Source organism: Sminthopsis crassicaudata, chromosome 5 (genome assembly GCF_048593235.1).
Source record: "Sminthopsis crassicaudata isolate SCR6 chromosome 5, ASM4859323v1, whole genome shotgun sequence".
Lineage (NCBI taxonomy): Eukaryota > Metazoa > Chordata > Mammalia > Dasyuromorphia > Dasyuridae > Sminthopsis > Sminthopsis crassicaudata.
In genome coordinates this window covers 89,422,245-89,449,520 of record NC_133621.1, presented here as the reverse complement: position 1 = coordinate 89,449,520, position 27,276 = coordinate 89,422,245, and the positions used below count along the sequence as shown (strand labels likewise).

The following is a 27,276-nucleotide window of genomic DNA, read 5'->3' as shown; positions in this document are numbered from 1 at the left end:
AAAAAAAAAAAAAAAAAAAAAAAGGTAATGCTATGGCTATTCTGGCATGTATGGAGCCTTTCTTTTCTGAATTTGACATTGTTAGGTTATATGCCCAATCTAAGGGTCAATATTAATAAAGTAACAATTCTAAATTGTTCTAAAATCTTTGAGCCAAACTTGCTAGCTCTATTACAGTGGATTTGTGTTTATGTTCCCACTGTTCCCTCAGCATTAACTGTTTCTATTTTTTTATCTTTGTAAAGATATTTTTGTAAGACCTCATAGTTGAAAAAAATATCTTTAAAAATGAATGTTTTCTCAGTGATGATCTATGACTCTTAATCATGAAGCATTATGACCTCAAAAGAATCAAAATTATATGAAAATTAAAAAGCAGTAAAAATAATACAGTAGAGTTAAGTAGAATTTTAACATTTGGTCAAATAATGTGGTACTAGCATAAAATATGTCAAGGACATGCAGAATGTAAGCTTTATGAGGGTAGGATTGTCTTGCTTTTTTTATTTGCAATTCTACCACTTTACAGAATGCATGAAACAAAATAAGTAGCCCTCCCCATTCACCCAGTCCAAAATAAAATGCTTGTTCATTAACAGATGAACCCTCTACCATGTGAAATAGTACAAGATTATGAAGCAATGAGTCCTATCATGTAGCATAAGTGAGAGGAAATAGATGAAAAGCTTATATGCTACATTAATAATATTGCATAAATAATCAACAATTTAAAATAATTTACTATACGCTAACTACTGCGCTGACATTCTAAAAAATGCCTTCTTCTTTGAGGTTCTTTTTCTGATTGAATAGTTCTTCTGGGAAACATCATTGTAAGGAAGTGCCCAGGACAGGAGTGTTTACTCATCCATTCATCTCTGATCTCTGCTCTTGACTCTCTGGATTTCTTCCTTACTATACTTATGCATGAGTCCCTTCTTCCCTCCTCTCTCATCTTTTTTTTATGTGTTTCATATTCTGTATTCTCTCATGAGATATAAGTTCTTTGAGGGTGAAAACTTTCTTTTACCTTGTATATATATATATATATTGATGCTACAAAGACATAAGTGAAATAGTTACTATCCGTAAGGAACTTACAGTCTGCTTCAGGGGAGACAATAAAGGCACTAGCTTCTGATGGGAAGTTCATCGAAGTCTTCGTGAAGCTGGTGTTACTTGAGTCTTGGAGGAAGTATGAGATTCTATGAGATGAAGGTTGAGTCCCTCAGATACGGGGAACACATAAGAAACATAGCATTTTATGTAGAGATCATTTAGCTAAAACATGGCATGCATAAAGGAGACAGAGACTAGTGAATGAGACTAAAAGGCTGAACTGGGGCTAAATTACCAAAAAGAAGAGTTTGTTTTTGTTTTTGCCTCTTTAATATCTCCTAACTATATATTCTTTCCATTCAATCCCAGTATTAGTAAGTGGAATGGGCTACTTTAAGATACAGTGTATTTTCCTTGGCAGAAAAAAAAAATTTTAGTTCTCTAAGGTTGTTTTTTTTTTTGGTTTTGTTTTTGTTTTTGGCACAAGTCTATCAAACACAAATGTATTAATTATCTCATTTTAAGTCTCTTTACTTAGAGAATTCCAAAGGGACAGTGAATCATCCCGCCTTTGAAAACATTCTGCCCAGTCATTTTCAAATCACATTTTAAGAACAAAGACACATTTCCATAATCAAGATTAAAGAGTACAAAGTTTAGGGAACAGTTTTGATTTATCAGAGGAACAATAGTAACTTAGATTTCTACTGTACCCTGGAGCATCTGTTTCCTAAAAACCATTCAATCCCTCTTTAACCACTACCTCTAAGGATTTACTTTTCAATCTAGATAAAGGTGAATTAAGAAATACTTCTTTTAATTGAATTAATCAAAAGATGTTCTTGTTCTTACTCTGATCATTATCCTAATCAGCTCCATGGAGGAGTCCTAACTGGAATGTTCAGGCCTCTCCCTTTTAGGCTTTTAATAAGAGACTACAGAAAGATTTACTTATAGGTTTCAAAGCTAATAAAAGTTAATAGAAGGCTAATAAAGTTTCTCATTCTTATATAAAGATCAAAAAAAGACAAAGACAGAGAAAATGATTTCTTAATATTTCTCTAAGAGGGAATAAAGACCATTTATGTACTTCACATCCCCCATTGGGGGCCTTGAAACAAGGGTGTTACAAGATAATTGATTCTTGATCAGGTATAGAAGCCTCAAAATCTCTAGGATTTCTTTCAACTCATTGTTTTCATAGGGAGTAATAACACCAATGAGATTAGAGATGCACAAAGGCCTAAATATTCTAGGTCATGAATACACACACACACACACACACACACACACACACACACAAAGATATTACCTAGACCTTGTTTTGAGGGAGTTTACAATCTAAAGGAATCAGGGGAGGGGAGAGAGGCACATATATAAAAAAACTATGAGTAAAAGCATGAGTACAACTTTAAAGTGCAATTCTAAGTCTGAGTGTTAGAAGAGATTGTTACTTCTTCTCTTTGGCCATCCTGGCATGGGCCAGTTTATTCTTTCTTAGCCTTTCTCTTAGTTCTTCTCTTTAAGCAAAGTTTTTCCTTTCAACATGGCAAAGGAAAGAGGCAAGAAAAATGTCTAAGACTCTAGATCATGACAGACTACCTCATCAAAATTTCTTCCACTAAAAACTGTTTAATTTCCTAGAAATGTTCAGTTTTAGGTTTCTTTGCTCTGAGAACTGAGAATCAATAATTCTTTCTCCATATCTCCAAGACCCTATACAGGAAAACTGTCTCAGCAAATATAAATAGGTAGATACATATAAATAGATACATACACACATGACTATATAAATATATAGATATATTACAATTATAAAAATCTCTATCTCTGTCTCTGTCTCTCCCCCAGGCCTTTATCCTCTTCTCCTTTTCTTATCTGCAGTATTCCAGTAATGAAGCACATAAATCAGTAATGCAATTGTTAATTATATTTATCTTAAAACTGACTCTAAAGAAAAAGTGAAGAGGAATTTAAATAAATTTTAAAGAAAGAAAGTTTTGGAAACAGACACATGCTCTTCAGAGAAGGGAGAGGCAGGAGAAAAAAATGTAGAAGGGAATAAGGAATCACTAGCTCTGGGTGAGCTTAGCACAAATAGGATCTACTCAAATGTGCTTCCTGGCCCAGGAGTCCAATTCTGGTAACCTTATTTCTGCAGCTTTGATTAGTTAAATGGCACTTACTTCTCCTGTCCAGGTCTACCACTCCACCAATTGTTTAGGACCCTCTCAAGGTGCCCTTTTTCACTGCCCACATCTTTCATGCTTACATTCCACTCCTGCTACAAGTTTGACTTTACCTTTTGGATGGGAGGAGCTAGTTTGTCAGTCAAAATCTGGCCAAGTCATTAGTGTGTCTCCTAATGAGATTAGGGAGGCCTTAATCATAGATTGGGATTCCTGCCTAAAGTACAAGTCATTCTTTCCTATCATCCTTATCTCCTTGGCAATCCAAGAGATATGCTACACCAGGACAATAACTTTATTATTTAGGCAGCAAGGATCTATTAAAGATTTTTGAGTGGAGAAGTGACTGGATCAGAGCCATGGATGAGGAAAATTACCAGGTCACCAAAGCATGAAGGATGAACAGACACAGAAAAACCTATTAGAACCATTTTAGAGAATTCTTTTCATTTTCAGATGAAGAGATGAAGGCTTGAACTAGGATAATTGCAATAGGAATGGAAAGAAAAAGACAGATCTGGAAGTACAAATGACAGGAGTAGACTGGAGCTTCAGGGCTTTTGCATAAAAATAAATTACTGCCACTCACTGTCCCATATATCTTGTACTCTAGATCATACTGTTTTCCACTCGGACAAAAGCACTCCCTTCCAGAAACATTATAGGAGAAGTTCCTCCCTGATTCATATAAGCAACCCTGATTAATAACTTCATTTGTGAATATATATGTGTGTGTGTGTGTATGTGTGTGTGTGTGTGTGTGTGTGTGTGTGTGTATGTGTATATGTTTATATATGGGAAGGATCAGACAATTTGTTTAGCAGAAGGCCAAATGAAATGGAAATTATTGGGAGAGGATGCAGATTTCAGTTTAATTTAAGGAATAGATTTTTAACAATTAGAAATTATTTGAAAATGGAATGAACAATCTTTCTCCTGTCAGAGAGGATCCCTGCATTAGGTGGGAGATTAGAAAAGAGGTTCCTTCTAACTCTCAATGATTCTGGTAAGATAATATATAAGAGCATTCAACCCTGGGATATTATTTGATAATGCTTAAATTTAATTAAGTAAAATAGTCTGCCAGCTTTTATAAGAGACCTATATTACTGTCATTTCCAAAAAAACAGCAATCTTTTCTCACAGTCAGAAAAAGTTAGTTTGTATTCCTTTTCTTATGGTTAGATCTGGATGTGTGGGGGCAAGCTCTTCATCATTCCTTGCTCTAGAGTTGGCCACATTTCCCGGAAAATGTTATCACACAAAGCTCAGGAAATTATGGACTCTTTGCAGTATAACTCTCTGCGGCTGGCACATGTTTGGATGGATGAATATAAGGTAAGAATTCCTAGTTTGAAAATAGGAGTGATAGGCTCAGTAACTGCTGTATTTTCTACTTCTTGCCTCTTCCAGTTTCAAATCAATTTATCTTCACTTTTGATTGGCATCTTCTTTATTTCTATCCTCTTTAGGGAGGAAATTTCATTATTTCTCCTGCTTATTTATCTTCATTATTCACTTTTTTGTTTTTTCAGAATTTTCTTCTTTTTTTTCTTTTCTTTCTTTTTCACTTTATTTTCACTTTACTCTGTAAGAAACTTTGAATTCTTTCAAGGTAAGTCAGGCAAAGGTCAATATACATTCTTTCTCTCTCACTCCCTTCATTTCTTCTTGGCATTCTTCCCTTGGATCTATTCCGCACAGTAAATGAACGTATCCCTAGCCAATATGGCCCGGCTCCATTCCATCAGTTATTGAGTCCCTAATTAGTTTCTATTTCTCATCTCTCTGCCAGGGGACCCAAGGGAGGACACACAGGGTTTGGGACTTTATGCTTCCAGTTTTCCATAGCCAGCAGAGGGCAGCAATTATTCAGCAGTGATGGCAGTTTGGTTATGGCCAAGAGAGGAGGGAAACAAGGCTGTAAATCACAAAAGCTGGTGCCAGGGCAGTGCCATTGGATGAGTAATGAGGAGGATCTGGAAGAGGCTTGGAGAAAGTACTCTGCAATGTGAAAAAAGGAAGGTAGAATGAGAACAGAGATAGGATTCAACCCTAGAATCCAAATTCTAGGGAAGAAGTCTAGTAAGTCAATAAGACTTGATGAGCACCAGCAAGAGCATTATGATTCTTAGAGATATTGGAATTACAGTCAAGGAAGGCAAAAACAGGAAAAACCAACAGTCATCAGAGTAGAAAATAGAAGCAGCCACAGCTCACCAAAAGGTCTCCATGACAGAGGGAGGGGTTTTGACCAATGGGATTTTAAGCTGCCACATCCTTCTTAAAATGTCAGCACTTGCTCTGGCCAGGACCTGCTTTTCCCTTCAGCCATAGTAAAAAGTGAATAAAAATGTCCATTTCCATGACCCATGATCCTAGCCATTGCAGCAAAGTATGCATATCCAGAAAATATAAAGATTTTTATTTCATTAGAACTATTGACTAACTAATCAGGAGACCTTTTTTTCAGAAAACTAAGTAGAAATGTGGAAAGAAATTGGATATCAATTGTGTTTCTGCCATAATTTTAACTTGATGTAAGGAAGGAGTCAATCAAAAAACATTTATTTAAATGTCTACTATGTTCTGGAATTTGGAGAAAGAATACGAAGCAAGGCAAAAAGCAAACAAATACACAAAAACAGTTGTAAGCTCCAAGAGTTCACAGCTCCAAGCAAATGGCTTCAATTTTTAATATAAAGCAAGGATCTCAGCTGAGAGTATGAGTGGGGTACTGTGATGACCTTGACAAGGAAGGATGAAAATGTTTAGAATACCTAAGGCACACAGGATGGCAGATTGATTTAAGAAGTCAAAAGATTGCTTTGTTGTAGAAAGGGTCTGTTATGGGCCAGAACTTGAAACAAGGTGCTAAATCAGTGGAATTGATAAGAGATAATGTTTAGCATGGTGCTTAATAGTTCTCTAGTTCAGTACATATACTTAGTACTTACTATAGTTCCACAAGATTTACACCTATGATGAGACAGGATATAAGCTGGGACAAAGTCAGCCAGAAGGAGAACTAGGAAAGACAGAGAAGTGGTGGCAGGCTCTTCTTCGCTTCTCCACTGAAACCAAGATCCAGAAGGCCTCCAGAAAAACTAGCCGAGCCCCAAGTGAAGGAGAAAAGACTTTGAAGGAGACAAGAAAGGATTTGGACTTTAACCCCTGGTTGCACTTGTGGTGATTACCGAACTGAAACGAAGGCTGCTCCAGAGATCCCAAGGAAACCTCAAGAACACTACATTTTAGAGAGAATATTACAAGGGTCCAGTTGAGATTATCTAACAAATGTGTAATTGATCCAATCACCATAGTTGTGTGATTTTCCCCCCAGCTCCCTTCAATAGCATATGAACAAGAAAGCAAAGGAGCCAGGTCAATAGTGTGGGTAATCTATATTTAAATTTAGAAAGACATGATCAGCAATAGGACAAAGAGCAAGGGATCTAAGTATAAAAGTTAGAGTAGAAGTTGATTTATCAAGAAGTCAAATAGGGAAAGGAGGAGAGTATAGCTAGTGAGAGCCTGGAAAGAATCTGGAAATGGAGGAATTGGAAATCATAATGACAGTAAAAAATAGTGTTGGGGTGGTAAGGCCTAGGGAAAAATGAAATGTTTAAAAAAATATGATCAGACAAGAATTTCAAAATACATGAATATGGGCATTTCAAATGTATTGTCAATATTAATATTTTAACTTTTAAGATGAGGAGGTATGCAATGAGGTGATTCAGGCCAATTCCAAAGGACTTGAGATGGAGGAGTCATCTGCACCCAGAGAGAGGATTGTGGGGACTGAATGTGGATTACAACATGGTATTGTCGCTCTTTTTGTTTTCCTTCACGTTTTTTTCCTTTTTGATCTGATTTTTCTTGTGTGGTATGATAATTGGAAATATATATGGAAGAATTGCACATGTTTAACATATATTGGATTACTTGCTGTCTGAATGAGAGTGGTAGGGGAAAAGGAGAAAGAAAATTTTAGAACACGAGGTTTTGCAAAGGGCAATGTTGAAAACTATCTTTGCATGTATTTTGAAAAACAAAAAATTTTTATTAAAAAGAAGTCTAGTAATGGGAAACTTGCAAACTCCTTAAGCTATATATTCTGCTTTAGAGATTACTAATTGTTAGAAACTTTTCCCACCTCTCAAGTTAAAACCTGCTCTCTAACCCTGTGATTCCTAAATCAGTCCTATAAGTTTAAGCAAAGCAAATATAATGCTTCTTACTATCTAAAAATCCTTCATCTTTGGAGATAGTTTTTATGTCTTCTCTAACTTTTCTCTATGTTAAACTTTCTCAGTTCTTTCAATTGAATCTTGTATGACATGATCTCTTGTCTCCTCAACATCCTAATTAACTTCTTTCCAGCTTTCCTACGTCCTCAGAATTATATTCTAACCCCCAATTCTGGTTATAACCCTAACCCTCATCCTAACCCTAACCCTCTGGATTTTCCCTCTCTCCTTTCTAATTTAGGAACAATTTTTTTTAGAAAGACCTGATCTGAGGAGGAAAGGGTATGGAAACATCAGTGAACGTGTTGAATTGAGAAAAACACTGGGTTGCAAATCATTTCAGTGGTATTTGGATAACATCTATCCAGAATTGGAAATATTTCCACTCCCTGCTAAAGAAAATTAACCTTTCTGAATGAAGAGGAAATCAAAATGACCTTATATTCTGCAACATAGAAGAATGAGAAAATAATCCTATCAGGGAGCTTCCTGTGTGTTTTGAAAGATATGAAATGCAATGAAAGATGCAATAAATGTTCTTAAAATATTTTTATTCAATTTATTTAATAATAGTCTATAATGTCTGGTATTGCTCTGACCCAAAAGGGTATGGACTTCCGTCTTTCCAGAGTTAAGGATTTGGAAGTTTAATATTTAGATAGGGCTGTCACACAATTTACATTTAGATCTTATCTTAGATTGGGATGGAGATAATACTATGCAATTATTTCCATGCTTTTTATTCTATAGTAGTCAGGAACTGACTTCTCATTTACTAATCTGATCTGACCATGGAAGTACATGGGGAACAATTTCTGTAGGTCAAGATCCTTTCTTAATATTTTGACTCTACCTATTGTGCAGATTCCTTTGACTGTGTTCTTAATATCACTCATTCCAGATTTGTGTTTTTGTTGTTAGCTTTGACAACTTACCTGGTTTTCTGATGACTATTTGACCAGTTTCCCTGTTTGGTTTTATTCTACTTCCAAGCATAGATTAGAGGTAATTAGGTGGCCCAATGCCTCAAATACTAGCTTTGTGACTCATGGCAGATAACTCATCTGCCTCACTTATCTCAACTAATAACAGTACCTACTTCTCAGGATTGTTATAATGTTTAAATGAGCCAATATTTTTAAAGCATTTTATTTTAAATATTTTTAAATATTTTAAAGCTTAGTACCTGGCATGCAATAGGTACTTAATACATAAATACTTGTTTCCTTTCTTATTGGCAAACTATCTTGTTTTAGATTTTGCTGACCTGACCCTTGAATACTCATCCTAATACCCTACCTAATGACCTATGGCTTATTCCATCTTTACAATTTATATGAATCCAAGTCCAGATTAATCATAGAATTGCTAAATTTTGAGCTGACACTTCAGAATATCATCTACTTTCCCTGATCCAACCTGTAATTTTTAGTCTGCCTGTCTGTGCCACATTTTTAGATGCTTAAGTTTTTCATAACTTATATAAAGAACTGGTAAAGATATGGGGAAAAGAAGTAGCTGCTCTGTGATTTCTAGTGAAAATGGTGAGGTCTCTGAAAGTTCTTTTTCTTCATTAAAATAATAAAGAAAATGAGAGAAAAGGAAGAAGAAAAATAGCATAGAAGAATGAAAGAGGGAAAAGAAAACACGATGAGAATAAAACAGACTTATTTAATACAACAGGAACAATTGAGAAAAGACTATGTTTTTTATTAGGGGAAAGCATGAATGTTAAGTTTTCTGGGGAAAAATATGTAGCTAAAGAGTTACCAATATAGATACATTTTTCATATTTTTGAAAAGCCTATGATGCTGTTCAACACCAAAGGCTGTTTTTAAAAATTGAGTCACCAATTGGGATTAGGAGAATGTTTTATCATGGATATAGAATTGGCATATAGGCAAAAAACAAAGGGTAGGAATAATCAGACGTGTATCTGGGGAGAAAAGTAAAATTTCTTAAGGATCAGTGCTAAGATTAGGAGGCAATATGCTATAATGCCATATTTATTAAATTGTGTTCTGGGGGACTTGAGATCCCACAAAGCAGTCCAAAAGGAGTTTGAAAAGAAAAATGTTGTAGTGACAGACAAGTATGGAATCATATCTGTTTTCCTTGCTATATATATTGTTTGTACAAGGGGGGGAGGTGTATGTGTGTGTGTGTGTGTGTGTGTGTGTGTGTGTGTGATGCAACAACAAAAAAAATCATATTAGGTTCTTTTGGGTTTTGAATTATTTAATAGATTAAACATTTGTTGACTGCTCATCTACCTTAGTATATGCATGTAAAAGAATTCATGTTTTAAGGGGCTTTTAACCATAAATTTTTTGTTTGGTTTTTTTTTATACAAGTTCCACAAAGAATTTGATAAATTCCTCCAAATTAAATTAACATATACTTTAGGTGGCACAGTGGATTGAGTTCTGGGCCTGGAATCAGGAAGTCCTAAATTTAAATTCAGCCTCAAGACACTTAATAACTATATGACCCTGGGCAAGTCTGTCTGCCTTAGTTTTCCCAAATGTAAAATGATGTTAATAATAGCACTTACCTCCCACGATTATAGTGATAATAAAATGAATTAATATTTATAAAAACATTTAACACAATGTATGCTATGTAGTAGGGGATGACATAAATGCTAAATAGAATTAGTTATTATTTCTCTAATAGTGGTTGAATTGCAAAGATAGGAATAAAAGAATATAGGAAAAAGGTGTTGGAAAACATGACTTAAGTTTTCAAATTGTGTGGAAAAGGTGAAAAACTTATAGATCAAGCACATATTGATCAGTAACTGTTAAATTAGTTGAAGCCTTAAGGCCTCAGTTTTGGCTTCTCCAGAGTCATGTGATTTTAGATAAGGCCTGGACTACATTCCATTGTCCAAAGAAGGGATTTAAAAAATATAGTGGCCTATATGTCACCCTATCTACTGCATTCTACTGACCAAATACGGGAATAGAGACTTGTGTTACCAATCACAACATATAGAGGGTGGGATTTGGGGGGTTCTTTGACTGAAATATATAAAAACTGTGACCACTCTCAAGGGAGTAGCCCTTTTACTGTGAGTTTTGGCTAACAGAACAGGATGGTTTGTTTCTCAAGATTCTAATAGATAATTCTGTTTTCTATGAGTGATCTCTGAGTAGTCATTTTTGGGTAGGGGTCTTTTTATGTCCTACACAAAATGTTCAGAGATGGTATTCATGCTTATATACTTCCTGGGCTTGGAGCCAGAAACCCAAGTTTGAATTTGGCTCTGCCCCTTACTACCATTGTGATCTTGAATAAAGTCATTTATCATCTGTTTCCTTATCTGTAAAGAGAAGAAGTTGAACTAGTATTAATCCCTTTTTCCCTACTCTCCCTTCCCCCAAATAACTTTTCATTATATTTGTATATAGATTTATTCTCTTATTCAAAAGAATATAAATTCAAGAGCAGGGACTATTTCATTTTCATATGTGTGTCTATAGTATCTAGCATAGTTCCTGGAACAGAGTAGTATTGTGAATGAATTTTTTAAAAAATTTAAACTGAAACACAATTTTCCAAGCAAGATAGCATTTTATTCACAGGTTGTAAATCCTGAGAATAAAATGGGTCAATGGCTTTCCTCCATTTATACTAAAGATTCTGAGCTACAGGACAGCTCCCTTTTATAGGTTTTGAGAAATACAGAACAAAGAATTAACAGAATAGATGACATCGTGGGATTGAGGACAACATAATTAGTTTATGTGATTGGTTGGAAGATGGGAATGACGACTATCAACAATCCTCCTCCTTTCTTCCTGTGACTAAGAAGTATTCATTGTGTGAGACTACCTGCAGGATAGTAGCCCAGACTTCTTTGAAGAGCAAACCAGGCATCTTTGAAGAATAGTTTGTTAATATGGGCTTAACTCCCTTTTGGCAAATTTCATTTGCCAAGGATACAGAATTCCTTGGGACAAGAATTGAACAGTGTTTGGCACAAGAACCGGATTTCTAAATTTAATCCATTATAGGGCAGCTGAATTCTGAATTAAGTTCAGAGGCAGAAAGCATTTATAGGAGCAAAATCAATTAACTGTAAATAGGATCAATAAGAAAATGATATAGGGTCAGTTTTAATCTTCTCAGTAGACTCTTAGCAAATTCTTGTTCATTGATTGACTAAGTGATTCTGGAGTCCCTTCCAGCTGTAAGTGTGTAAATGCATCATGAATACTGTGTCCAAAAAAGAGAAGATTCAAGAGATGGTAAAAACGGAATAACATCATGAAAATGAAGTCTATATTCCTTTAATTTATCTTTCTATGTATTTTGTTAAGTATTTCCAATTACATCTTTAAAAAATTTGAAGTTTTGAAATCCCTACCTCCTTTACCTCTTCAGAAGACAAGTGATATGATATTGATTATATGTGTGAAGTCATACCAAATATATTATAGGAAGGAAGGAAGGAAGGAAGGAAGGAAGGAAGGAAGGAAGGAAGGAAGGAAGGAAGGAAGGAAGGAAGGAAGGAAGGAAGAGAGAGAGAAAGAAAGAAAGAAAGGAAGAAAGAGAGAGAGAAAGAAAGAAAGAAAGAAAGAAAGAAAGAGAGAAAGAAAGAAAGAGAGAAAGAAAGAAAGAAAGAAAGAAAGAGAGAAAGAAAGAAAGAAAGAAAGAAAGAAAGAAAGAAAGAAAGAAAGAAAGAAAGAAAGAAAGAAAGAAAGAAAGAAAGAAAGAAAGAAAGAAAGAAAGAAAGAAAGATGAAAGGAAGGAAGGAAGGAAAGATGGAAGGAAGGAAGAAGGGAGAGAGGGAGGGAAGAAGGAAAAGAAGGAAGGAAGGAAGGAAGGAAGGAACCACCACATTTATCATTTTGTTTTTCTGCTGTTAGCCAATCTGAGAGGTATGAGGTAGTATCTCAGAATTGTTTAAATTTCTCCAATCAATAATGATTTAGAGCATTTTTTTATGTAAATAGTAAAAATTTTGATTTGTTTTTCTAAAAACTGTTTGTTTATATCTTTTGACCATTTATTAATTGAGGAATGGCTTTTAAAAAAATAAATGTGGCTTAGTTCCCTATATATTTGAAAATTAATGATAAAGATCAGAGAAATTTATTGTGACTTTTTTGCCCCAGTTTTCTATTTTCCTTCTAATTTTGGCTGCATTCATTTTCTTTGTTCATGGTGTCTGTATCTTAATATATAGGATTTATACAGAGAGCTGATTCCAAAATTACTCCCATTTAGGTAAATATCCTCTAACTATGTGCCAAGTATTGAAGGACTGATCAATTCTCAAAGTATCTTTTAAAAGGGAGACTAACAAATGAGTGAAAAATCAGGGGTCTTGTTGCAGTGCATAAAGAAAGTTGATATGCAGCCTAACTTCCAGTGCTTTGGCTTCATGACACCATGATTATGACCCAAAAAAGAGGTTGCTGTAATGTGTTTACTGAAGATTCAGGGACTATCTTCAGCCATAAGACCATTGAGATGCCAAAAGGCCATTGAGATTTCACTGAGATGCACCAGAAAGACTGGAAATAAATAGAAAATAAATAAATAAATAAAACACTTCAGTGATCATATAGAAGTATGGAACAATATATGCCAAGATTTTCTTACCTTTATTGTATAAATTCCCTAAATCAAAGAGAACATCAGGGAAGATGTTCTCAGGGACTCAGAATTCAAGGCTTTAAAAGTACAATTGTTAAATTATTGTAAAGATACAGCCTGCTTTAGATGATCATCTGGGAGCTGCTTGTGATGAGTAGTGCCCAAATTCCCTACTTGCCAAACTTTTAGGATGAAAAATCCTTGGACCTCAGGAGTTCTAAACTGCAGTGGGCCAAGGTGATCAGGTGTCCACGCAAAGTATGGTAAGATTAAGACAGAGTCTTTTACAAAAGGGGAAAAAAGATCTGGGAAAGGCAAAGTTGTTCTTATTTCATTTCTTTTTTAGTAGAAAAATACAGTGGTTATACTCTACATCATTTTGTAAAGATTTTTGAGAAATGAGGAAGTCTACTGTATTGGTAGTTGCTGATGTTCTCAAAGTCACTTTTTTTTTCAAGGTACAATCTTCTCTATGATGTTTGTTACTCTTGACATCTTCTCCTATGTATGATATCTTGAAATCTGATTCCTCAGTACTTTCAAGATTGTGTCACCTCAAGCACCAATATCTATGTTATTGATATGTTCAGTTCCACTTCTCCACTTCAGTGCTATTTCCACTTCTTCACATAGCACAAAGGGCACTGTTAGAGAAACTAAATTTAGTGGTAACACCATAATAGAATCACAGATTAGAAGGAACTCATAGTCATCAAGTCCAGTCAGTACTTGAACAGAAATCTTCTCTGCAATATCTCTGATAAATGATTGTTCACCTTTCATTTCCATTGATGAGAAATTCACTACCTAGTATCTATGATAAGAATAGGAACATATGGGAACTTTAAACAGGTTTGTTAATAATTTTATTTTAGCTTCACAACAGCTCTGTAAGGCAGGTCATGCATTACTGTCTCCACTGTACAGATGAGGATACGGAAGCTTAGGAAGTTAAATGGAAGTTCACAGTCACATAGCTAATAACTATCAAAGGCAGGATTTAAAACCAAGTTTTCCTGTTCCAATTCTAATATACTATCCATTATATCACATTGCCTCTTTTCCAGTTTGAATTCATCTTCTGCTTTCATTTAGAATTAAATTTTTGAGATGATTTGGCTTATTTGAATCTCATACAAACATTTTAAATGGTAACAGCATTTATATGACATTTGAAGGTTTGCAAAGTACTTGATCCTCACAACTGTAAGGTTGAATGCTATTTTTTCCTACACTTCATAGTTGAGGAAACTGAGATAAAAAGGTTAAGTGACTTGCCCAATCTTTCATGCAACTTTAAAATGTCGGAGAATTTGAATAGGGAAAGGTTTTTCTGACTCCAAGTCCACTATATCACCTGGTTGCCTTCTTTTCATTGCCTACTTTTCCCTTGCTTTTTTTTTAACTGTTTTTTGAGGTCATAGTGATTATAATTTTTCATCCCCCTTCTTTATTTAGTTTGTATGATAATATGTAATAATCTTATGCAGAAAGAAAAGCAACAATTATTCAGATAGGAAAACTGACTACAATATGGTAGAAAAGGAATTGTGCTTCATGGTTCAGATCATACAGCACCATAATTTTCAGATATATATTCTAACTTTGTACTAATTTCAGTCTTTGTTCTAGCAAGTGTATGGGCTGAGCATATATAATTACCTTATTCAGGAAGGACTCTTAGTTATAAATCATTCCCTGTTTACTAAAACATAATTTTATTTCAGTGATTTTTTTTGTTCTTACTATGTCCAACTCTCTGATTCTTTTTCTTACTAGAAATTTTAATAATATTTTATTTTTCCAAATACATGCAAAGATTATTTTCAATATTTACTTTTGCAAAACCTTGTATTCCAAATTTCTTTCCCTTTCTTCTCTCCCTCCTCCCCAAGACAGAAAGCAATCTGACATAGGTTAAATATGAGCAATTCTTCTAAACATTATTTCCTTATCTGATTCTTTTCCTAAAGAATATATTCATTTTGTACAGGTATGAAGCTTCTATGTATACTACAAGTCTTTGGCGTTCTCATTATTTCTGATTCATATTTTCTTACATATTTCTTGACATCCTTAACTATTTCTGTCCTCACATTGAAGTTATCACATATTGAATTTATGTTGATTTAAATGGAGGGTCTTGAGTTTTTCTTACAATTTCTCTGGATCTTCATGCTTTGAAGCAAATGTTGGAATATATGACATAATTATTCTTGTGGTGGTCTTTTTGCAAATACTTATCATGAGCACTGTAATATGAGATGGCCAAATGACCCATGAAATTATGTTTCTTATTGCCTTTGGGCATTTAATAAAAACCAATTCTGCTATTTCCATGAAAAGCCATGAAACAAAGAAAATACAAAATGGCCCCTGGGCCATGAAGTCTCCTTCTGAATATGCTGTAGTGATGACAGAATAGTAGAAAGGGGGCAGAGGGTGCTAAGAATGATAGCAATTTTTAAAGTGCCTATAAATTTTAATTTAGCTATTGGTACTCCAAATGTGAAATCCTTGTCCAAAGGCTAAGTAATAATTGGCTAATTTATTCTTTGAATAATACTGGAAGAAACAAAATGTCCTAATGATGATATTCTTGTTATAAACAAAATAAAAAAAAAAAGAAAGGAAGGAAGGAAGAAAGGATGGAAGAAAGGAGCAGTTCTATAAAAGGATGCCAGGCAAGTTTTCCATGGAACAGCCTGGTACATAATAGGATCTTAAATATCTGCTGAATCGAATAGTTACAATAGACTTTACATGTATTATTATCTCATTTGATTTTCATCACAACTCTAAGAAGTAGATAATATAAGTGAAGCCGACCAGAAGAACAGGTCATTATTAAGCTGATGTGCTTAATGAAATATAGTTTTTGGACTAGTCATTTTTGCTTCATGACTCAGCATATTCCATCACACATGGCACTCACCCTATTATTTCATAGAATTGTGCTTTGTGCTTGCACCACCCATCTGATCTAGATAAAACTCCCTACCCCAAACCAGATGGTGTTTATCCTGTTTTTAGTGAAATAAGCTGTAATTCTACAGCCCTAATTGACTTGTAAGTGCAGAATTTTATAATGCTTGCCTATGATTAGGACAATCTAAAAGCTTTTCTTTACTTTGTAACACTTAATGGCTGATTAGTTCAGGATCATAATTTCTGATACTTCATACTACTAGAAACTATATAAAAAGCTGCACATTAATCTAGGTACTTATATCACCTAATCTTAGGCAGTGGTTTCCCTAGCTGAGTATCAAGGCCAAAGAGAATTGCCTGTGGTAGTAGATGCCATACTGAATTATAACACTGAGTGTTTTATCTGCTAACTACTCAAGTATGCATTCTGCCATTTTATGAAAGACTACTAGCTTCCATAAAAAACAGACATTATGTTATAATTTTGTTAATTGTAGTTGGTTAGTTGTTCTTCAGTCATGTCTGACTCTTCATGATTCCATCTGGGATTTTCTCAACAAAGTCACTGAAGTGGTTTGCCATTTCCTTCTTCAGCTCATTTTACAGCTGAAGAAACTAAGGCAAACAGGGTTAAGTGACTTGCCTAGGGTCATACAACTAGGAAGTGTCTGAGGCCACATTTGAAGTAAGTTCTTCCTCACTCCAGGCCCAGCACTCCTGTGCCAGCTAAATGCCCTATGTTATAATACAACTCATTATGTACTTGAGTCTGGGATTAGTGGTAACTGTGAATCAAGTACATATGTTCTTGGTAAGTGTCCTTTCTAATAACTTTGGCCAACTTAAAAAAGCATATGTAGTCTCTTTCTTTGGCTCAAAATCGAATCCTAAGTAAAAGTTCTATTGAACCTTAGACAAGCATAGCAACTCTTATCACCCCTTTTTGTGGATGAAGAAACTTAGATTCAGTTATTTGATGTGTCCAGAGTTGCAGAGCTAATAAATAGTAGGGTTGGATTTTTCAGATCTTAAGCACAGATCTTACTACTCCTCATTCAGTGATTTTTTTCATATTGGACTGTTATGCTGGGAACATGCTGTGACTATATCAAAGATCATCTTAAAAGTTCATTGATGAAGGAAGAGTCCTGCACCCGTATTTTCAAATTCAATCATTTGGGTCCCATAAAATACATAAAACATTTAGATTTAATGTTTTTAAGATTTTCTTCAAAAGTACTTCAGACCATTTAACTCTAGGCTAGGTCATCATCACCTGTCCAACACCTGAGCTATACAAGCTTTTTTTTTTTTTTTTAACATAAACATAAATAAGACATGAAACTATCATTTGATCAACTCTTGCCCTAATGGATATGTTCTTCAGCTCTAGAATTTAAAGGCAAAAAGATCTCATATATACCAAAATAGAGCGGTACTTTATTATTATTATTATTATAACTTTTTATTTACAAAATATATGCATGGGCAATTTTTCAACATTGACCCTTGCAAAATTTGTTCCAAATTTTCTTTTCCTTCCCTTCCCCCCTCCCCTAGATGGCAGGCAGTGCAATATATGTTAAATATGTTAAAGTATATGTTAAATTCAATATATGTATATATAATTTATATAGATATCTTGCTGCACAAGAAAAATCATGTCCAAAAAGAAAAAAAAAACCTGAGAAGGAAAAGAAAAATGCAAGCAAACAATAACAGAAAGAGTGAAAATGCTATGTGGTGGTCCACACTCATTTCCCATATTTGCTTTCTGGTTATAGATGATTCTCTTCATTACTGAACAATTGGAACTGATTTAAATCATCTCATTGTTGAAGAGAGCCATGTCCATCAGAATTGATCATCGTATAGTCTTCTTCTGTGTATAATGATCTCCTGGTTTTGTTCATTTCACTCAGCATCAGTTCACGTAAGTCTCTCTAGGCCTCTCAGAAATCATCCTATTAGTTATTTCTTATGGAACAATAATATTCTATAACATTCACATACCACAATTTATTCAGACATTCTCCAATTGATAGGCATCCACTCAGTTTCCAGTTTTTAGTCACTACAAAAAGAGCTGCCACAAACATTTTGGCACATACAGGTCCCTTTCCCTTCTTTAAAATCTCTTTGGAATATAAGCCCAGTAGTAGCACTGTTCGATCAAAGGGTATGCACAGTTTGATAACTTTTTGGGCATAGTTCCAAATTGCTCTCCAGAATGTTTAGATTCATTCACAGTTCTACCTACAATGTATCAGTGTCCCAGTTTTCCCACATCCTCTCCAGCATTCCTCATCATCTTTTCCTGTCATTTTAGCCAATCTGACAGGTGTGTAGTGGTATCTCAGAGTTGTCTTAATTTTCATTTCTCTGATCAGTAGTGATTTGGAACACTCTTTCATATGAGTGGATATAGTTTCAATTTCTTCATCTGAAAATTGTCTATTCATATCGCTTTTTTTGGTTCCGTACATGGAGTCCCAGAATCTTACAGCTGGCAGGAATCTTCGTGACCAGAAGTGGACTCAGAGGGTCTGAGTTCAAAATCCTATCTCTTGCTATGATCTGTGACCTTGTCATCTAAATTCATTAAACCTCAATCAATAAACATTTATTAAGCACCGAAAGTTTTGACCATTTATCAATTGGAGAATGGCTTGATTTCTTATAAATTTGAGTCAATTCTCTGTATATTTTGAAAATGGGGCCTTTATCAAAACCTTTGAATGTAAAAATGTTTTCCCATTTTGCTGCTTCCCTTCCAGTCTTGTCTGCATTAGTTTAGTTTGTACAAAACCTTTTTAACTTAATATAATCAAAATTATCTATTTTGTGATCAGTAATGATCTCTAGTTTTTCTTTGGTCACAAATTCCTTCTTCTTCCACAGGTCTTAGAGGTAAACAATCCTATGTTCTTCTAATTTATTTATAATATCATTCTTTGTCTAGATCATGAATTATTTTGGCATTATCTTGGTATACAGCATTAGGTGTGGGTCAATGCCTAGTTTCTGCTACTCTAGTTTCCAATTTTCCCAACAGTTTTTGTCAAATAGTGAATTCTTATCCCAAAAGCTGGGGTCTTTGGATTTGTCAAACACTAGATTGCTATAGTGATTGACTATTTTGTCCTGTGAACCTAACTTATTCCACTGATTAACTAGTCTATTTCTTAGCCAGTACCAAATGGTTTTGATGGAGCAGTACTTTTTGTGATAGCAAAAACTTGGAAACAAATGGAGTGTCCATCAATTAGAGAACAGCTAAACAAACTATTGTGTAGAAGTGTACTAGAATATAATTATACTATGAGAAATCTAAACAAACATATGAAGACTTTGATGAAATGATGCAGAGTGAAGGAAAACAGGAGAAAAAATATATACACAATGACCATAATAATTTTTCCTCAACAGTATTTTATTTTTCTAAATTTTGTAAGATTTTGTGTTTCAAATGTTTTTTCCCTCCTTCCTTTTCTTCCCCTCCCTAAGATAGCAAGCAATCTGATATAGGTTATACACGTATAATACTTTTAAGCATATTTTCATATTTATCATATTGTATAAGAAAAATAAGAGCAAAAGAGAAAAAAAAGGAGAAACTTTTTAAGTGCAAATACTATACTTCAATCCACATTCAGTCACCATAGTTCTTTCTTTAGATGCAGGTGGCATTTTCCATCCCAAGAATATTGCAATTCTTGGATCATCTTATTGCTAAGAAGAACTAAATCTGTTACAGTTGATCACATAATCCTTGTACAATGTTCTTCTGGTTTTGTTCACTTCAGAAATTCCAGCCAAGATGGTTGAGAGCAGACCCGACTTTCTGTGACCTCCTCTGAACTTCTCTCAAACCAACAGTAGACTAAGCCTCTAAATTAGTTTTGGAATGACAGAACCCAAAAATAGTTGTATTTGTGTTGAGTTGTGTTGAGTACAACACATTTCCAGAAGATACTTTAGAAGAACTTCAGAACAGGTCTTTTTCAAATGGGCAGAGGGACAGTCTGCCAAACCCATTCTGCAGCACAGGGAGACCAGGGCAAGGAGCTGAGGTGGGGAGTCAGAGCATTGCAGTTTCCATGCACCTGGGAATCTTCTGTGAGATTCTTAAGCTACTTTGTCCTGAGTGCAAGCAGGTGGTTTGGCAGATTTGCAAATTGTAAACCGCTGAGCCCTGGAAAAATGCTGGACCTATCAGTCATTACCCAGCACTGGAAATCAATCAGCAGAACTGCCCTAGGGTAAATTAAAATGGCTGTCACTCCTTTGCATTGAACAGACCTCAAGCCTTAAAAAAAAAAAAAAAAAAAAAATAGTAAAAAAAAATCAAAAAGAACTTTCACTATAGACAGCTTTTATGGAGACAGAGAACAGACCTCAAATCCTGAGATTCCTAAAGACAAAGCAACTCTAGATGAATCCCTAAAGGGAGACATGAACTGATCCCTATTTCACAAGGCTTTCTAAAAAGATTGCAAAAAAGATCTTAAAAAGGGAATTAAAAGAAAAATAGGGAAATGAAATGAGATCATTGCAAGAAGGAGAAAAAGCATATGATGCTTTACAAAAGAGATATGAAAAAGACACCAATTCACCAAAAATCAAAATTTGTGAAATGGAAAAAGAATGCAATGAACCAAAAAATTCAATTGGCCAATTACAAAAGGAGCTAAAAAAGGTAATTGAAGAAAATAATATACCAAAAATTAGAATTGAACAAATGGAATGACACATTAAGACTTCAAGAATCAATCAAACAAAAACAAAAAAGTGAAAAAATAAAAGAAAATATGGTTTTGCTCACTTCATTCAGTATCAGTTCATGTAAATCTTTCTAGATTTTTCTGAAATCAGCCTGCTCATCATTTCCTATATAACAATAATATTCCACTGTTTTATATACCATAACTTATTCAGACACTCCCCTATTGATGGACATCCACTCAATTTTCCATTCCTTACTGCTACAAACATTTTTTGCACATGTAGGTCCTTTCTCCTCTTTTATGATATCTGGGAAACAGATTCAGTAGTGACACTGCTAGTTTAAAGGGTATGAACAGTTTTATATCCTTTTGGGCATAGTTCCAAATGTTTCTCCAGAATGGTTGCATCACCAATAATGCATTAGTGAATGACTATAATATTTAAATTAAAACAACACTAAAAGTCATTTAATGATGAAAATAAATCTCAGAAAGGTTATTTGACTTGTCCAGGGTTGCACAGCTAATAGATTCTTATTAAATGCAATGAATAGTTTGGTGCTAAAGAATAATGAACCTACTTTCCTTCTATATATAGATGAGTAGGAAACTGTAGGTTTAGACTTGCATCCAGTATAAAAATAGTACTTGTATTGGTTTGCTTTAACTGGTGGTGGAGGAAGAGGTGGTGGTGGTATATCAGGAAACAATTGTGGTATAACAAACAAAATGCATCATTAAAATTTTAAAAACTAAAATAAAAATGAAGCCCAAGAAAATAAGGGTACAAGAAAAATCAAAAGGACAAGCATCAATACTTTAGGTAGCATACTACATAACAAGGAGGGGCTTGAAGACATGAGTTTGAATTCAGCCTCAGACACTTACTGTTTGACCCTGGACAAATCACTTAATTGCATAGAATCTTAATTTCCTCATCTGCAAAATGGAGATAATAACAATACCTTCTTCTTGGGCTTGTCATAAGGATCAAAAAAGTGAACATATATAAAATGCTTTAAAAATGCTAGATATTGTTGTTACCTTCTTTAGATTTTTTAGGCTAGGATTCTGCAGTAAGAATCCTGGGGGTTCTGCTGGTGGCCCTGATTGTAATCAGTTCACCTTCAATCAATATTCTACATTTAATCTTTTTTTTAAAGTTTCATCATTTAGTCTTTTTTGAGTGAGGGAAGTAAAAATTTCCAACTTTAAAATTTTGTTTTAGTATTTATGCAATTGTTTACTAGAAGTTCTTATGTTCTTATGATCTTGTAAGACACATTGACATTTGGACTGCAAAAGCATGAATTTAGTAATGGGAAATTCTAATGCTTTGCTTTTTTATTTCAAAAGAACTTATCACTGTAGGATCTTCAAAAACAGGAGATAAATGCAATTACTTATGCAGCAATGTGTTTTTCAGTGCAGATTATTTTAAAAAAAGACACGAAACCAGAAAAGCTTTTTGTTTTTCCTTTTTGCTACTTTTTAGCTTGATTCAAAACACAAAATATCAGATGTGGATTAAGAAATATGATAGGAAATTGCATATCCTTTGACCCAGAAGTGTTTTTATTGGCTTTATAATCCAAAGAGATCTTCAAGGAGGGAAAGGGACACCCATGTGCAAAAATGTTTGCGGCAGCCCTTTTTGTAGTGGCAGGAAACTGGACACTGAGTTGGACAATGGCTAAATAAGTTATGGCATATAAATGTTATGGAATGTTATTGTTCTATAGGAAATGATCAGTAGAATGATTTCAGAGACACTTGGAAAGACTTTTATGAACTGGTGCTAAGTGAAATAAGCAGAACCTTCTCTAAAGTTCCTGCCCTTTAACCTCTCCCAGAAAGCTATTCTGCTTGATTACTTTCTTCTACAATCTTTTGGTTCCTTTTTGTCATAATCTCCCTGTTTACTGAATCATTCACGGAAGTGGGCCTTCTGAGATCACACATGGCAACAACAAGCTTATATTATGATCAATTCTGATGGATGTGGCTCTTTTCAACAATAAGATGATCCAGGTCAGTTCCAATGATCTTGTGAGGAAGAGAGCCATCTACATCCAGAGAGAGGACTGTGGGAACTGAGGGTGGATCACAATATAACATTCTCACTTTTTGTTGTGGTTTGCTTTAATTTTATTTTCTTTCTCATTTTTTTCCTGTTTGATTTTTCTTTTAGGTTGGCTTGGGTTTAAATGCCACTTCAGAGTCATATTGGCCCTGGGTAAACCACTAAATCATTCAGTTCCTTCAGCAAGTCTCCAAGACTAAGAATTGCAAAAGAGTTCTCTATTGGTAGAAGGGGTGAGTTCTTGACACTAATGAATTAAAATTTCAGTTTAAAAAAATCCAATTATTATCATTTGGGACTCAAAGAGCATCTGAGCTTATTTGGGAATAGAACACACAATGACTTCTGAGGAAACTGATTAAAAGAAAGAAAACATGACCTGGAAGACCTTAGTGATACCTTTGTAGAGGGTGGGATAATAGTTGAGCTGGGCAGGTCATTCCTAGTGAATTATTTTTCTGGGCTTCCCATGTCTCTCCCTTTTCCTTTCATGTGTCCACTTTTCCCGGATTTTTATATTTATTACCCTCTTGGCCAGAACCCCTCTCTGTAATGCTCTGGCTAGCTTTCTGCAGGGCCTTTGGATCAGCCTTGGTCTTAGCAGAATAATTACCACGAGAATAGTCAGGGAAAAAGTTCAAAGTCTTTATTATCTCCTTCAGTCTATCTCCTTTGCCTGGGGCCCAGCTAGCTTTCCGGAGGCCCCCTGGAATGGGTCTTGATTTCAGTGAAGGAATGTAGGAGGCAGGAGGCAGGAGGCTGATCAAAGATGGACTCCCTATGGCTGACTTTGTCCTCAGTTTAAATACTCTATTACAATTACATCAATTGTAGAAATAATATATTGCCATGCTAAGTACTAAGTATATGTAAACTAGATAATCATTGCCTTATGAATTCCACTGAGTTAACACCTTGTTGTAGGATTAAATCAGTTATATTGAGTATATTTCTCTAAAGTTCCTGCCCTTTACACCTCTCCCAGAAAGCTATTCTGCTTGATTACTTTCTTCTATAATCTTTTGGTTCCTTTTTGTCATAATCTCCCTGTTTACTGAATCATTCACGGAAGTGGGCCTTCTGAGCATGTGTGCAGGTAACCTACAAGGAGCTAACTGCCTTTCTAAGTTCCTTGGTAACCTGTTGATTGAAAAGTAGCTCATTTTTTTTTTTGTAATGTCATTGACCATTTTATTATTATTATTATTATCATTATTAAAGTTTTTTTATTTTTCAAAACATATGCATGGATAATTCTTCAACATTGCCCTCACAAAACTCTGTGTTCCAATTTTTCCCCACTTCCCCCATGCCCTCCCTTAGATGGTAAGAAGTCCAATATATGTTAAACATGGTAGAAATATATGTTAAATTCAATATATGCATACATATTTATACAATTATTATACATATTTATACAATTATCATGTGGAACAAGAAAAAAAGAGAAGCCAAATAAAATGCAAGCAAACAACAAAAAAAGTGAAAATGTAAGTAGCTCATTTTTGAAGCTGCTTCCTCTTCCTTTTCTTTCTTCTCACCCACATCCCCTTCTAGCTTCTCTTTACTATCTGAACTTTGTCTCTTCATTTTTATCTTGTTCCTTCCCTTGTGAATCAAGTCCTATAGTCCTTTTCCTTTGCCTTTATAGCTTTGCATTATTCTGGTTGCTAATCTCTATTCTCATCTCCACTGTCTCTTTTTCTTCCACTTTTTATTCTAGAATGCTTTCCAAAGTTTGTCTGTGACACTCCTGAGAAATAAGGAGACTTTTTTATGTGGTCCCAGCTCTCTTCTTATAACATCTCTTGTTTAAAAACATTCCAGCAGAATTCTTAATCAAATAAAAGCTAGAGGAAATCATAGAAAATAAAACATAATTGTGATTATATGAAATTGAAAATTTTCTGCATTAATAAAAACTGGTGAAACTAGGACATGTAAATAGGCTATTAACTGGAGGGGGGGAGGGGACCCAATCTTTCCATCTGGTATCTCTCACAGGGATCTGCTATCCTACACACACACACACACACACACACACACACACACACACACACAAAAGCCATTCCCTTGATTCATAAGTGATCAAAATATATAGATTGTTCCAGAGTAATTGTAACATTAATCATATGAAAGAATGTCCCAAAACACTAATAATATGAAAAATATAAATGAAAGCAAAATGAGATTTTATCTCATACTCAGCATATTGTTAAGGATCACAAAAAGATGGAATAGTCAGTGTTAGAGAAGCTACAGAATGATAGGCACACTGATGTAATTATTTGTAGAACCATGAATAGGACAAGTCATTCTGGAAAGCAATTTGGTATTATGCTAGGAATGTGGCATTTAGTCACAAAAAAAAAAAAAAAAATTGTCTCTATCCTTTGGCCCTTTGACCCCATTATCCTAAAGGCATCAAAAGCAGAAAGGAAAGTCCAATATATTTCAAAATATTTATAGCAGCATTTTTCTAGTAGCAAAGAACTCAAAACAAATTAGATGCTCAGTGGTAGGGAATGTCCAAAAAAATTATGCTTTATGAAATGTAATATAATTTTATAATAAATTATGACTATAAGGAATTCAGGGAAGCTTGGGGAGGCTTGAATGAACTGTGAAGTTCAGTATGCAGTAAATAAAACCAAGAAAATTATATACAGTTTTTATAACAAAGTAAATATAAAGAAAAAAATGAACCTGAGAATTACATTATTATAATGGTCAATCTTATTCCTGAAGAAGAAATGAAGTGGAAGGAAACAAGAAATATTTATTAAGCATCTACTATATATCAGGCATTATGCTAAATGCTTTAAAAAATATTATCTTATTTGATATTCATAGCAACTCTGGAAGGGAAATGCTATTACCATCCTAATTTTATAAGATAGGGAAAATGGGATTGGTAGAGATTATGTGGCTTGCCCAAGGTTACACAATTCATAATTGAGGAGAGATTTGAATTCAAATTCATTTGATTTCTGGACAGCTAGAGAGCAGAGTAGAGAAAGCAAGAGGCTTGGAGTCAGGAACATCTGAGTTCCAGTCTGGGCAGGCTATTTAACCTTTTTTTGCCTCAGTTTCTTCATCTATAAAATGAGTTGGAGAAGGAACTGGCAAACCTTTCCACTATATTTGCCAAGAAAATCCCAAATGAGGTCATGAAGAGTCAGACGACTGAAATGACTGAACAAAAACAACAATAACTCAACCGATTTCAGGCCAGCATTCTATCTGTTGTTCTACCTAGTTGCTTCAGAGGAAATGTGCCTCTCTGCCTTAGATGAAGGGAGGATGCGAAGGAGGGGCATATGGCTACAGAACATTCCATATTCTGCTGATTTGGTTGATATATTGTTTAGTTTTACTGAACTGCTTCTCCTTTTTTTTAATACCCTCCCCCTTTTCTCTGAACAAGGGATGACTTGTTGGGGGAGTGAGAGAGTGATATATTTGAAAACGAAGATGATTTAAAAACAAAAAGCTATCAATAATTTCTTTCAATTCAAAATTTTTTTAAAAATGTGTTTTAGAGTCTAGCTTCTCAAATTGTGATTCGTGACCCATATGGGGTCATGTAACTGAATGTGGGGATCACAGAATTATGATTTGTTATCAATAATGTTTGATTTGTATGCTTGCTTTATATACCTATATAACTGGGGTCTTGTAAAAAAATTTCTCAGGCAAAAATGGGTCATGAGTGGAAACATTTTGAGGAGTCCTGATGTAAAGTGATAACACCCATGATATCCAGGGGTATCTCCATGATCTGAGAAACCTGGCTGCATGGGATCCTTTGCACTGATTGATTTTTGTTGAGGGAGTGATAGGTCTTCTGTAGCTTTATATCAATTTCCAATATGTTTTTTTGAGCCTTCAGAAAAGGCTCTGTGAAAAGGCAATTTTTCAAAGACTTATTGATGGGGGCGATAGCCCCTTTAAGATTCCTTTCCTGATTTCCAACCTCCTTTGGGACTGATCTTTGATTACAAGATCTGGTCAAAACCAGCCTTTTGTATTCCTAGGGGAAAGATCCTTATCTGAGCCAGTTTGGGCTGTATCCAGCCCCCACTGGATCTGAGCTGGCTTAGGTTTTCAGCCCACATTCTAATGATCTGCTCAGATAGTCCAACCCCCACCTGGTGGGTTTTGGCGTTCGAGGAATCAACCTAGGCTCCACCCATATGCCCCTTCAAGCAGATAAAACAGCCATGGTGGAATCATCCCTTGGCAGAGAATTGAAAGATGCTAGCAACCACGTTTTGCATCAGAGACTCTCCGTCCCTCCACCACTTGTGGTGCATTTCTTCCTCCATCTAATGCCTTTACTAACCAGACTTTAACCTTGCTTCCAAACCCTGCAATAAACCTCTTTTTATCAATCTAGGTTTTCAGGCCTGTAAATTCATTTACA

General features: G+C 34.8%; 1 protein-coding gene across 2 annotated transcripts in view; it reads left to right on the top strand.

The window, feature by feature from the left end:
* LOC141542825 (polypeptide N-acetylgalactosaminyltransferase 11-like) overlaps window positions 1-23,127 on the top strand; it is a 103,947-nt gene extending 80,820 nt beyond the window's left edge. Inside the window, exons 8-9 of one of the 2 annotated variants that reach the window (XM_074267433.1) lie at window positions 4,434-4,586; window positions 7,743-8,046. In XM_074267433.1, coding sequence (XP_074123534.1) covers window positions 4,434-4,586; window positions 7,743-7,907 — 318 coding nt within the window. In that variant the 3' untranslated portion in view covers window positions 7,908-8,046. Of the gene's footprint in view, window positions 1-4,433; window positions 4,587-7,742; window positions 8,047-22,958 lie in introns of those variants that run through there. The other variant, XM_074267434.1, reaches the window with a different exon arrangement.
* Window positions 23,128-27,276: the final 4,149 nt, after the last annotated feature.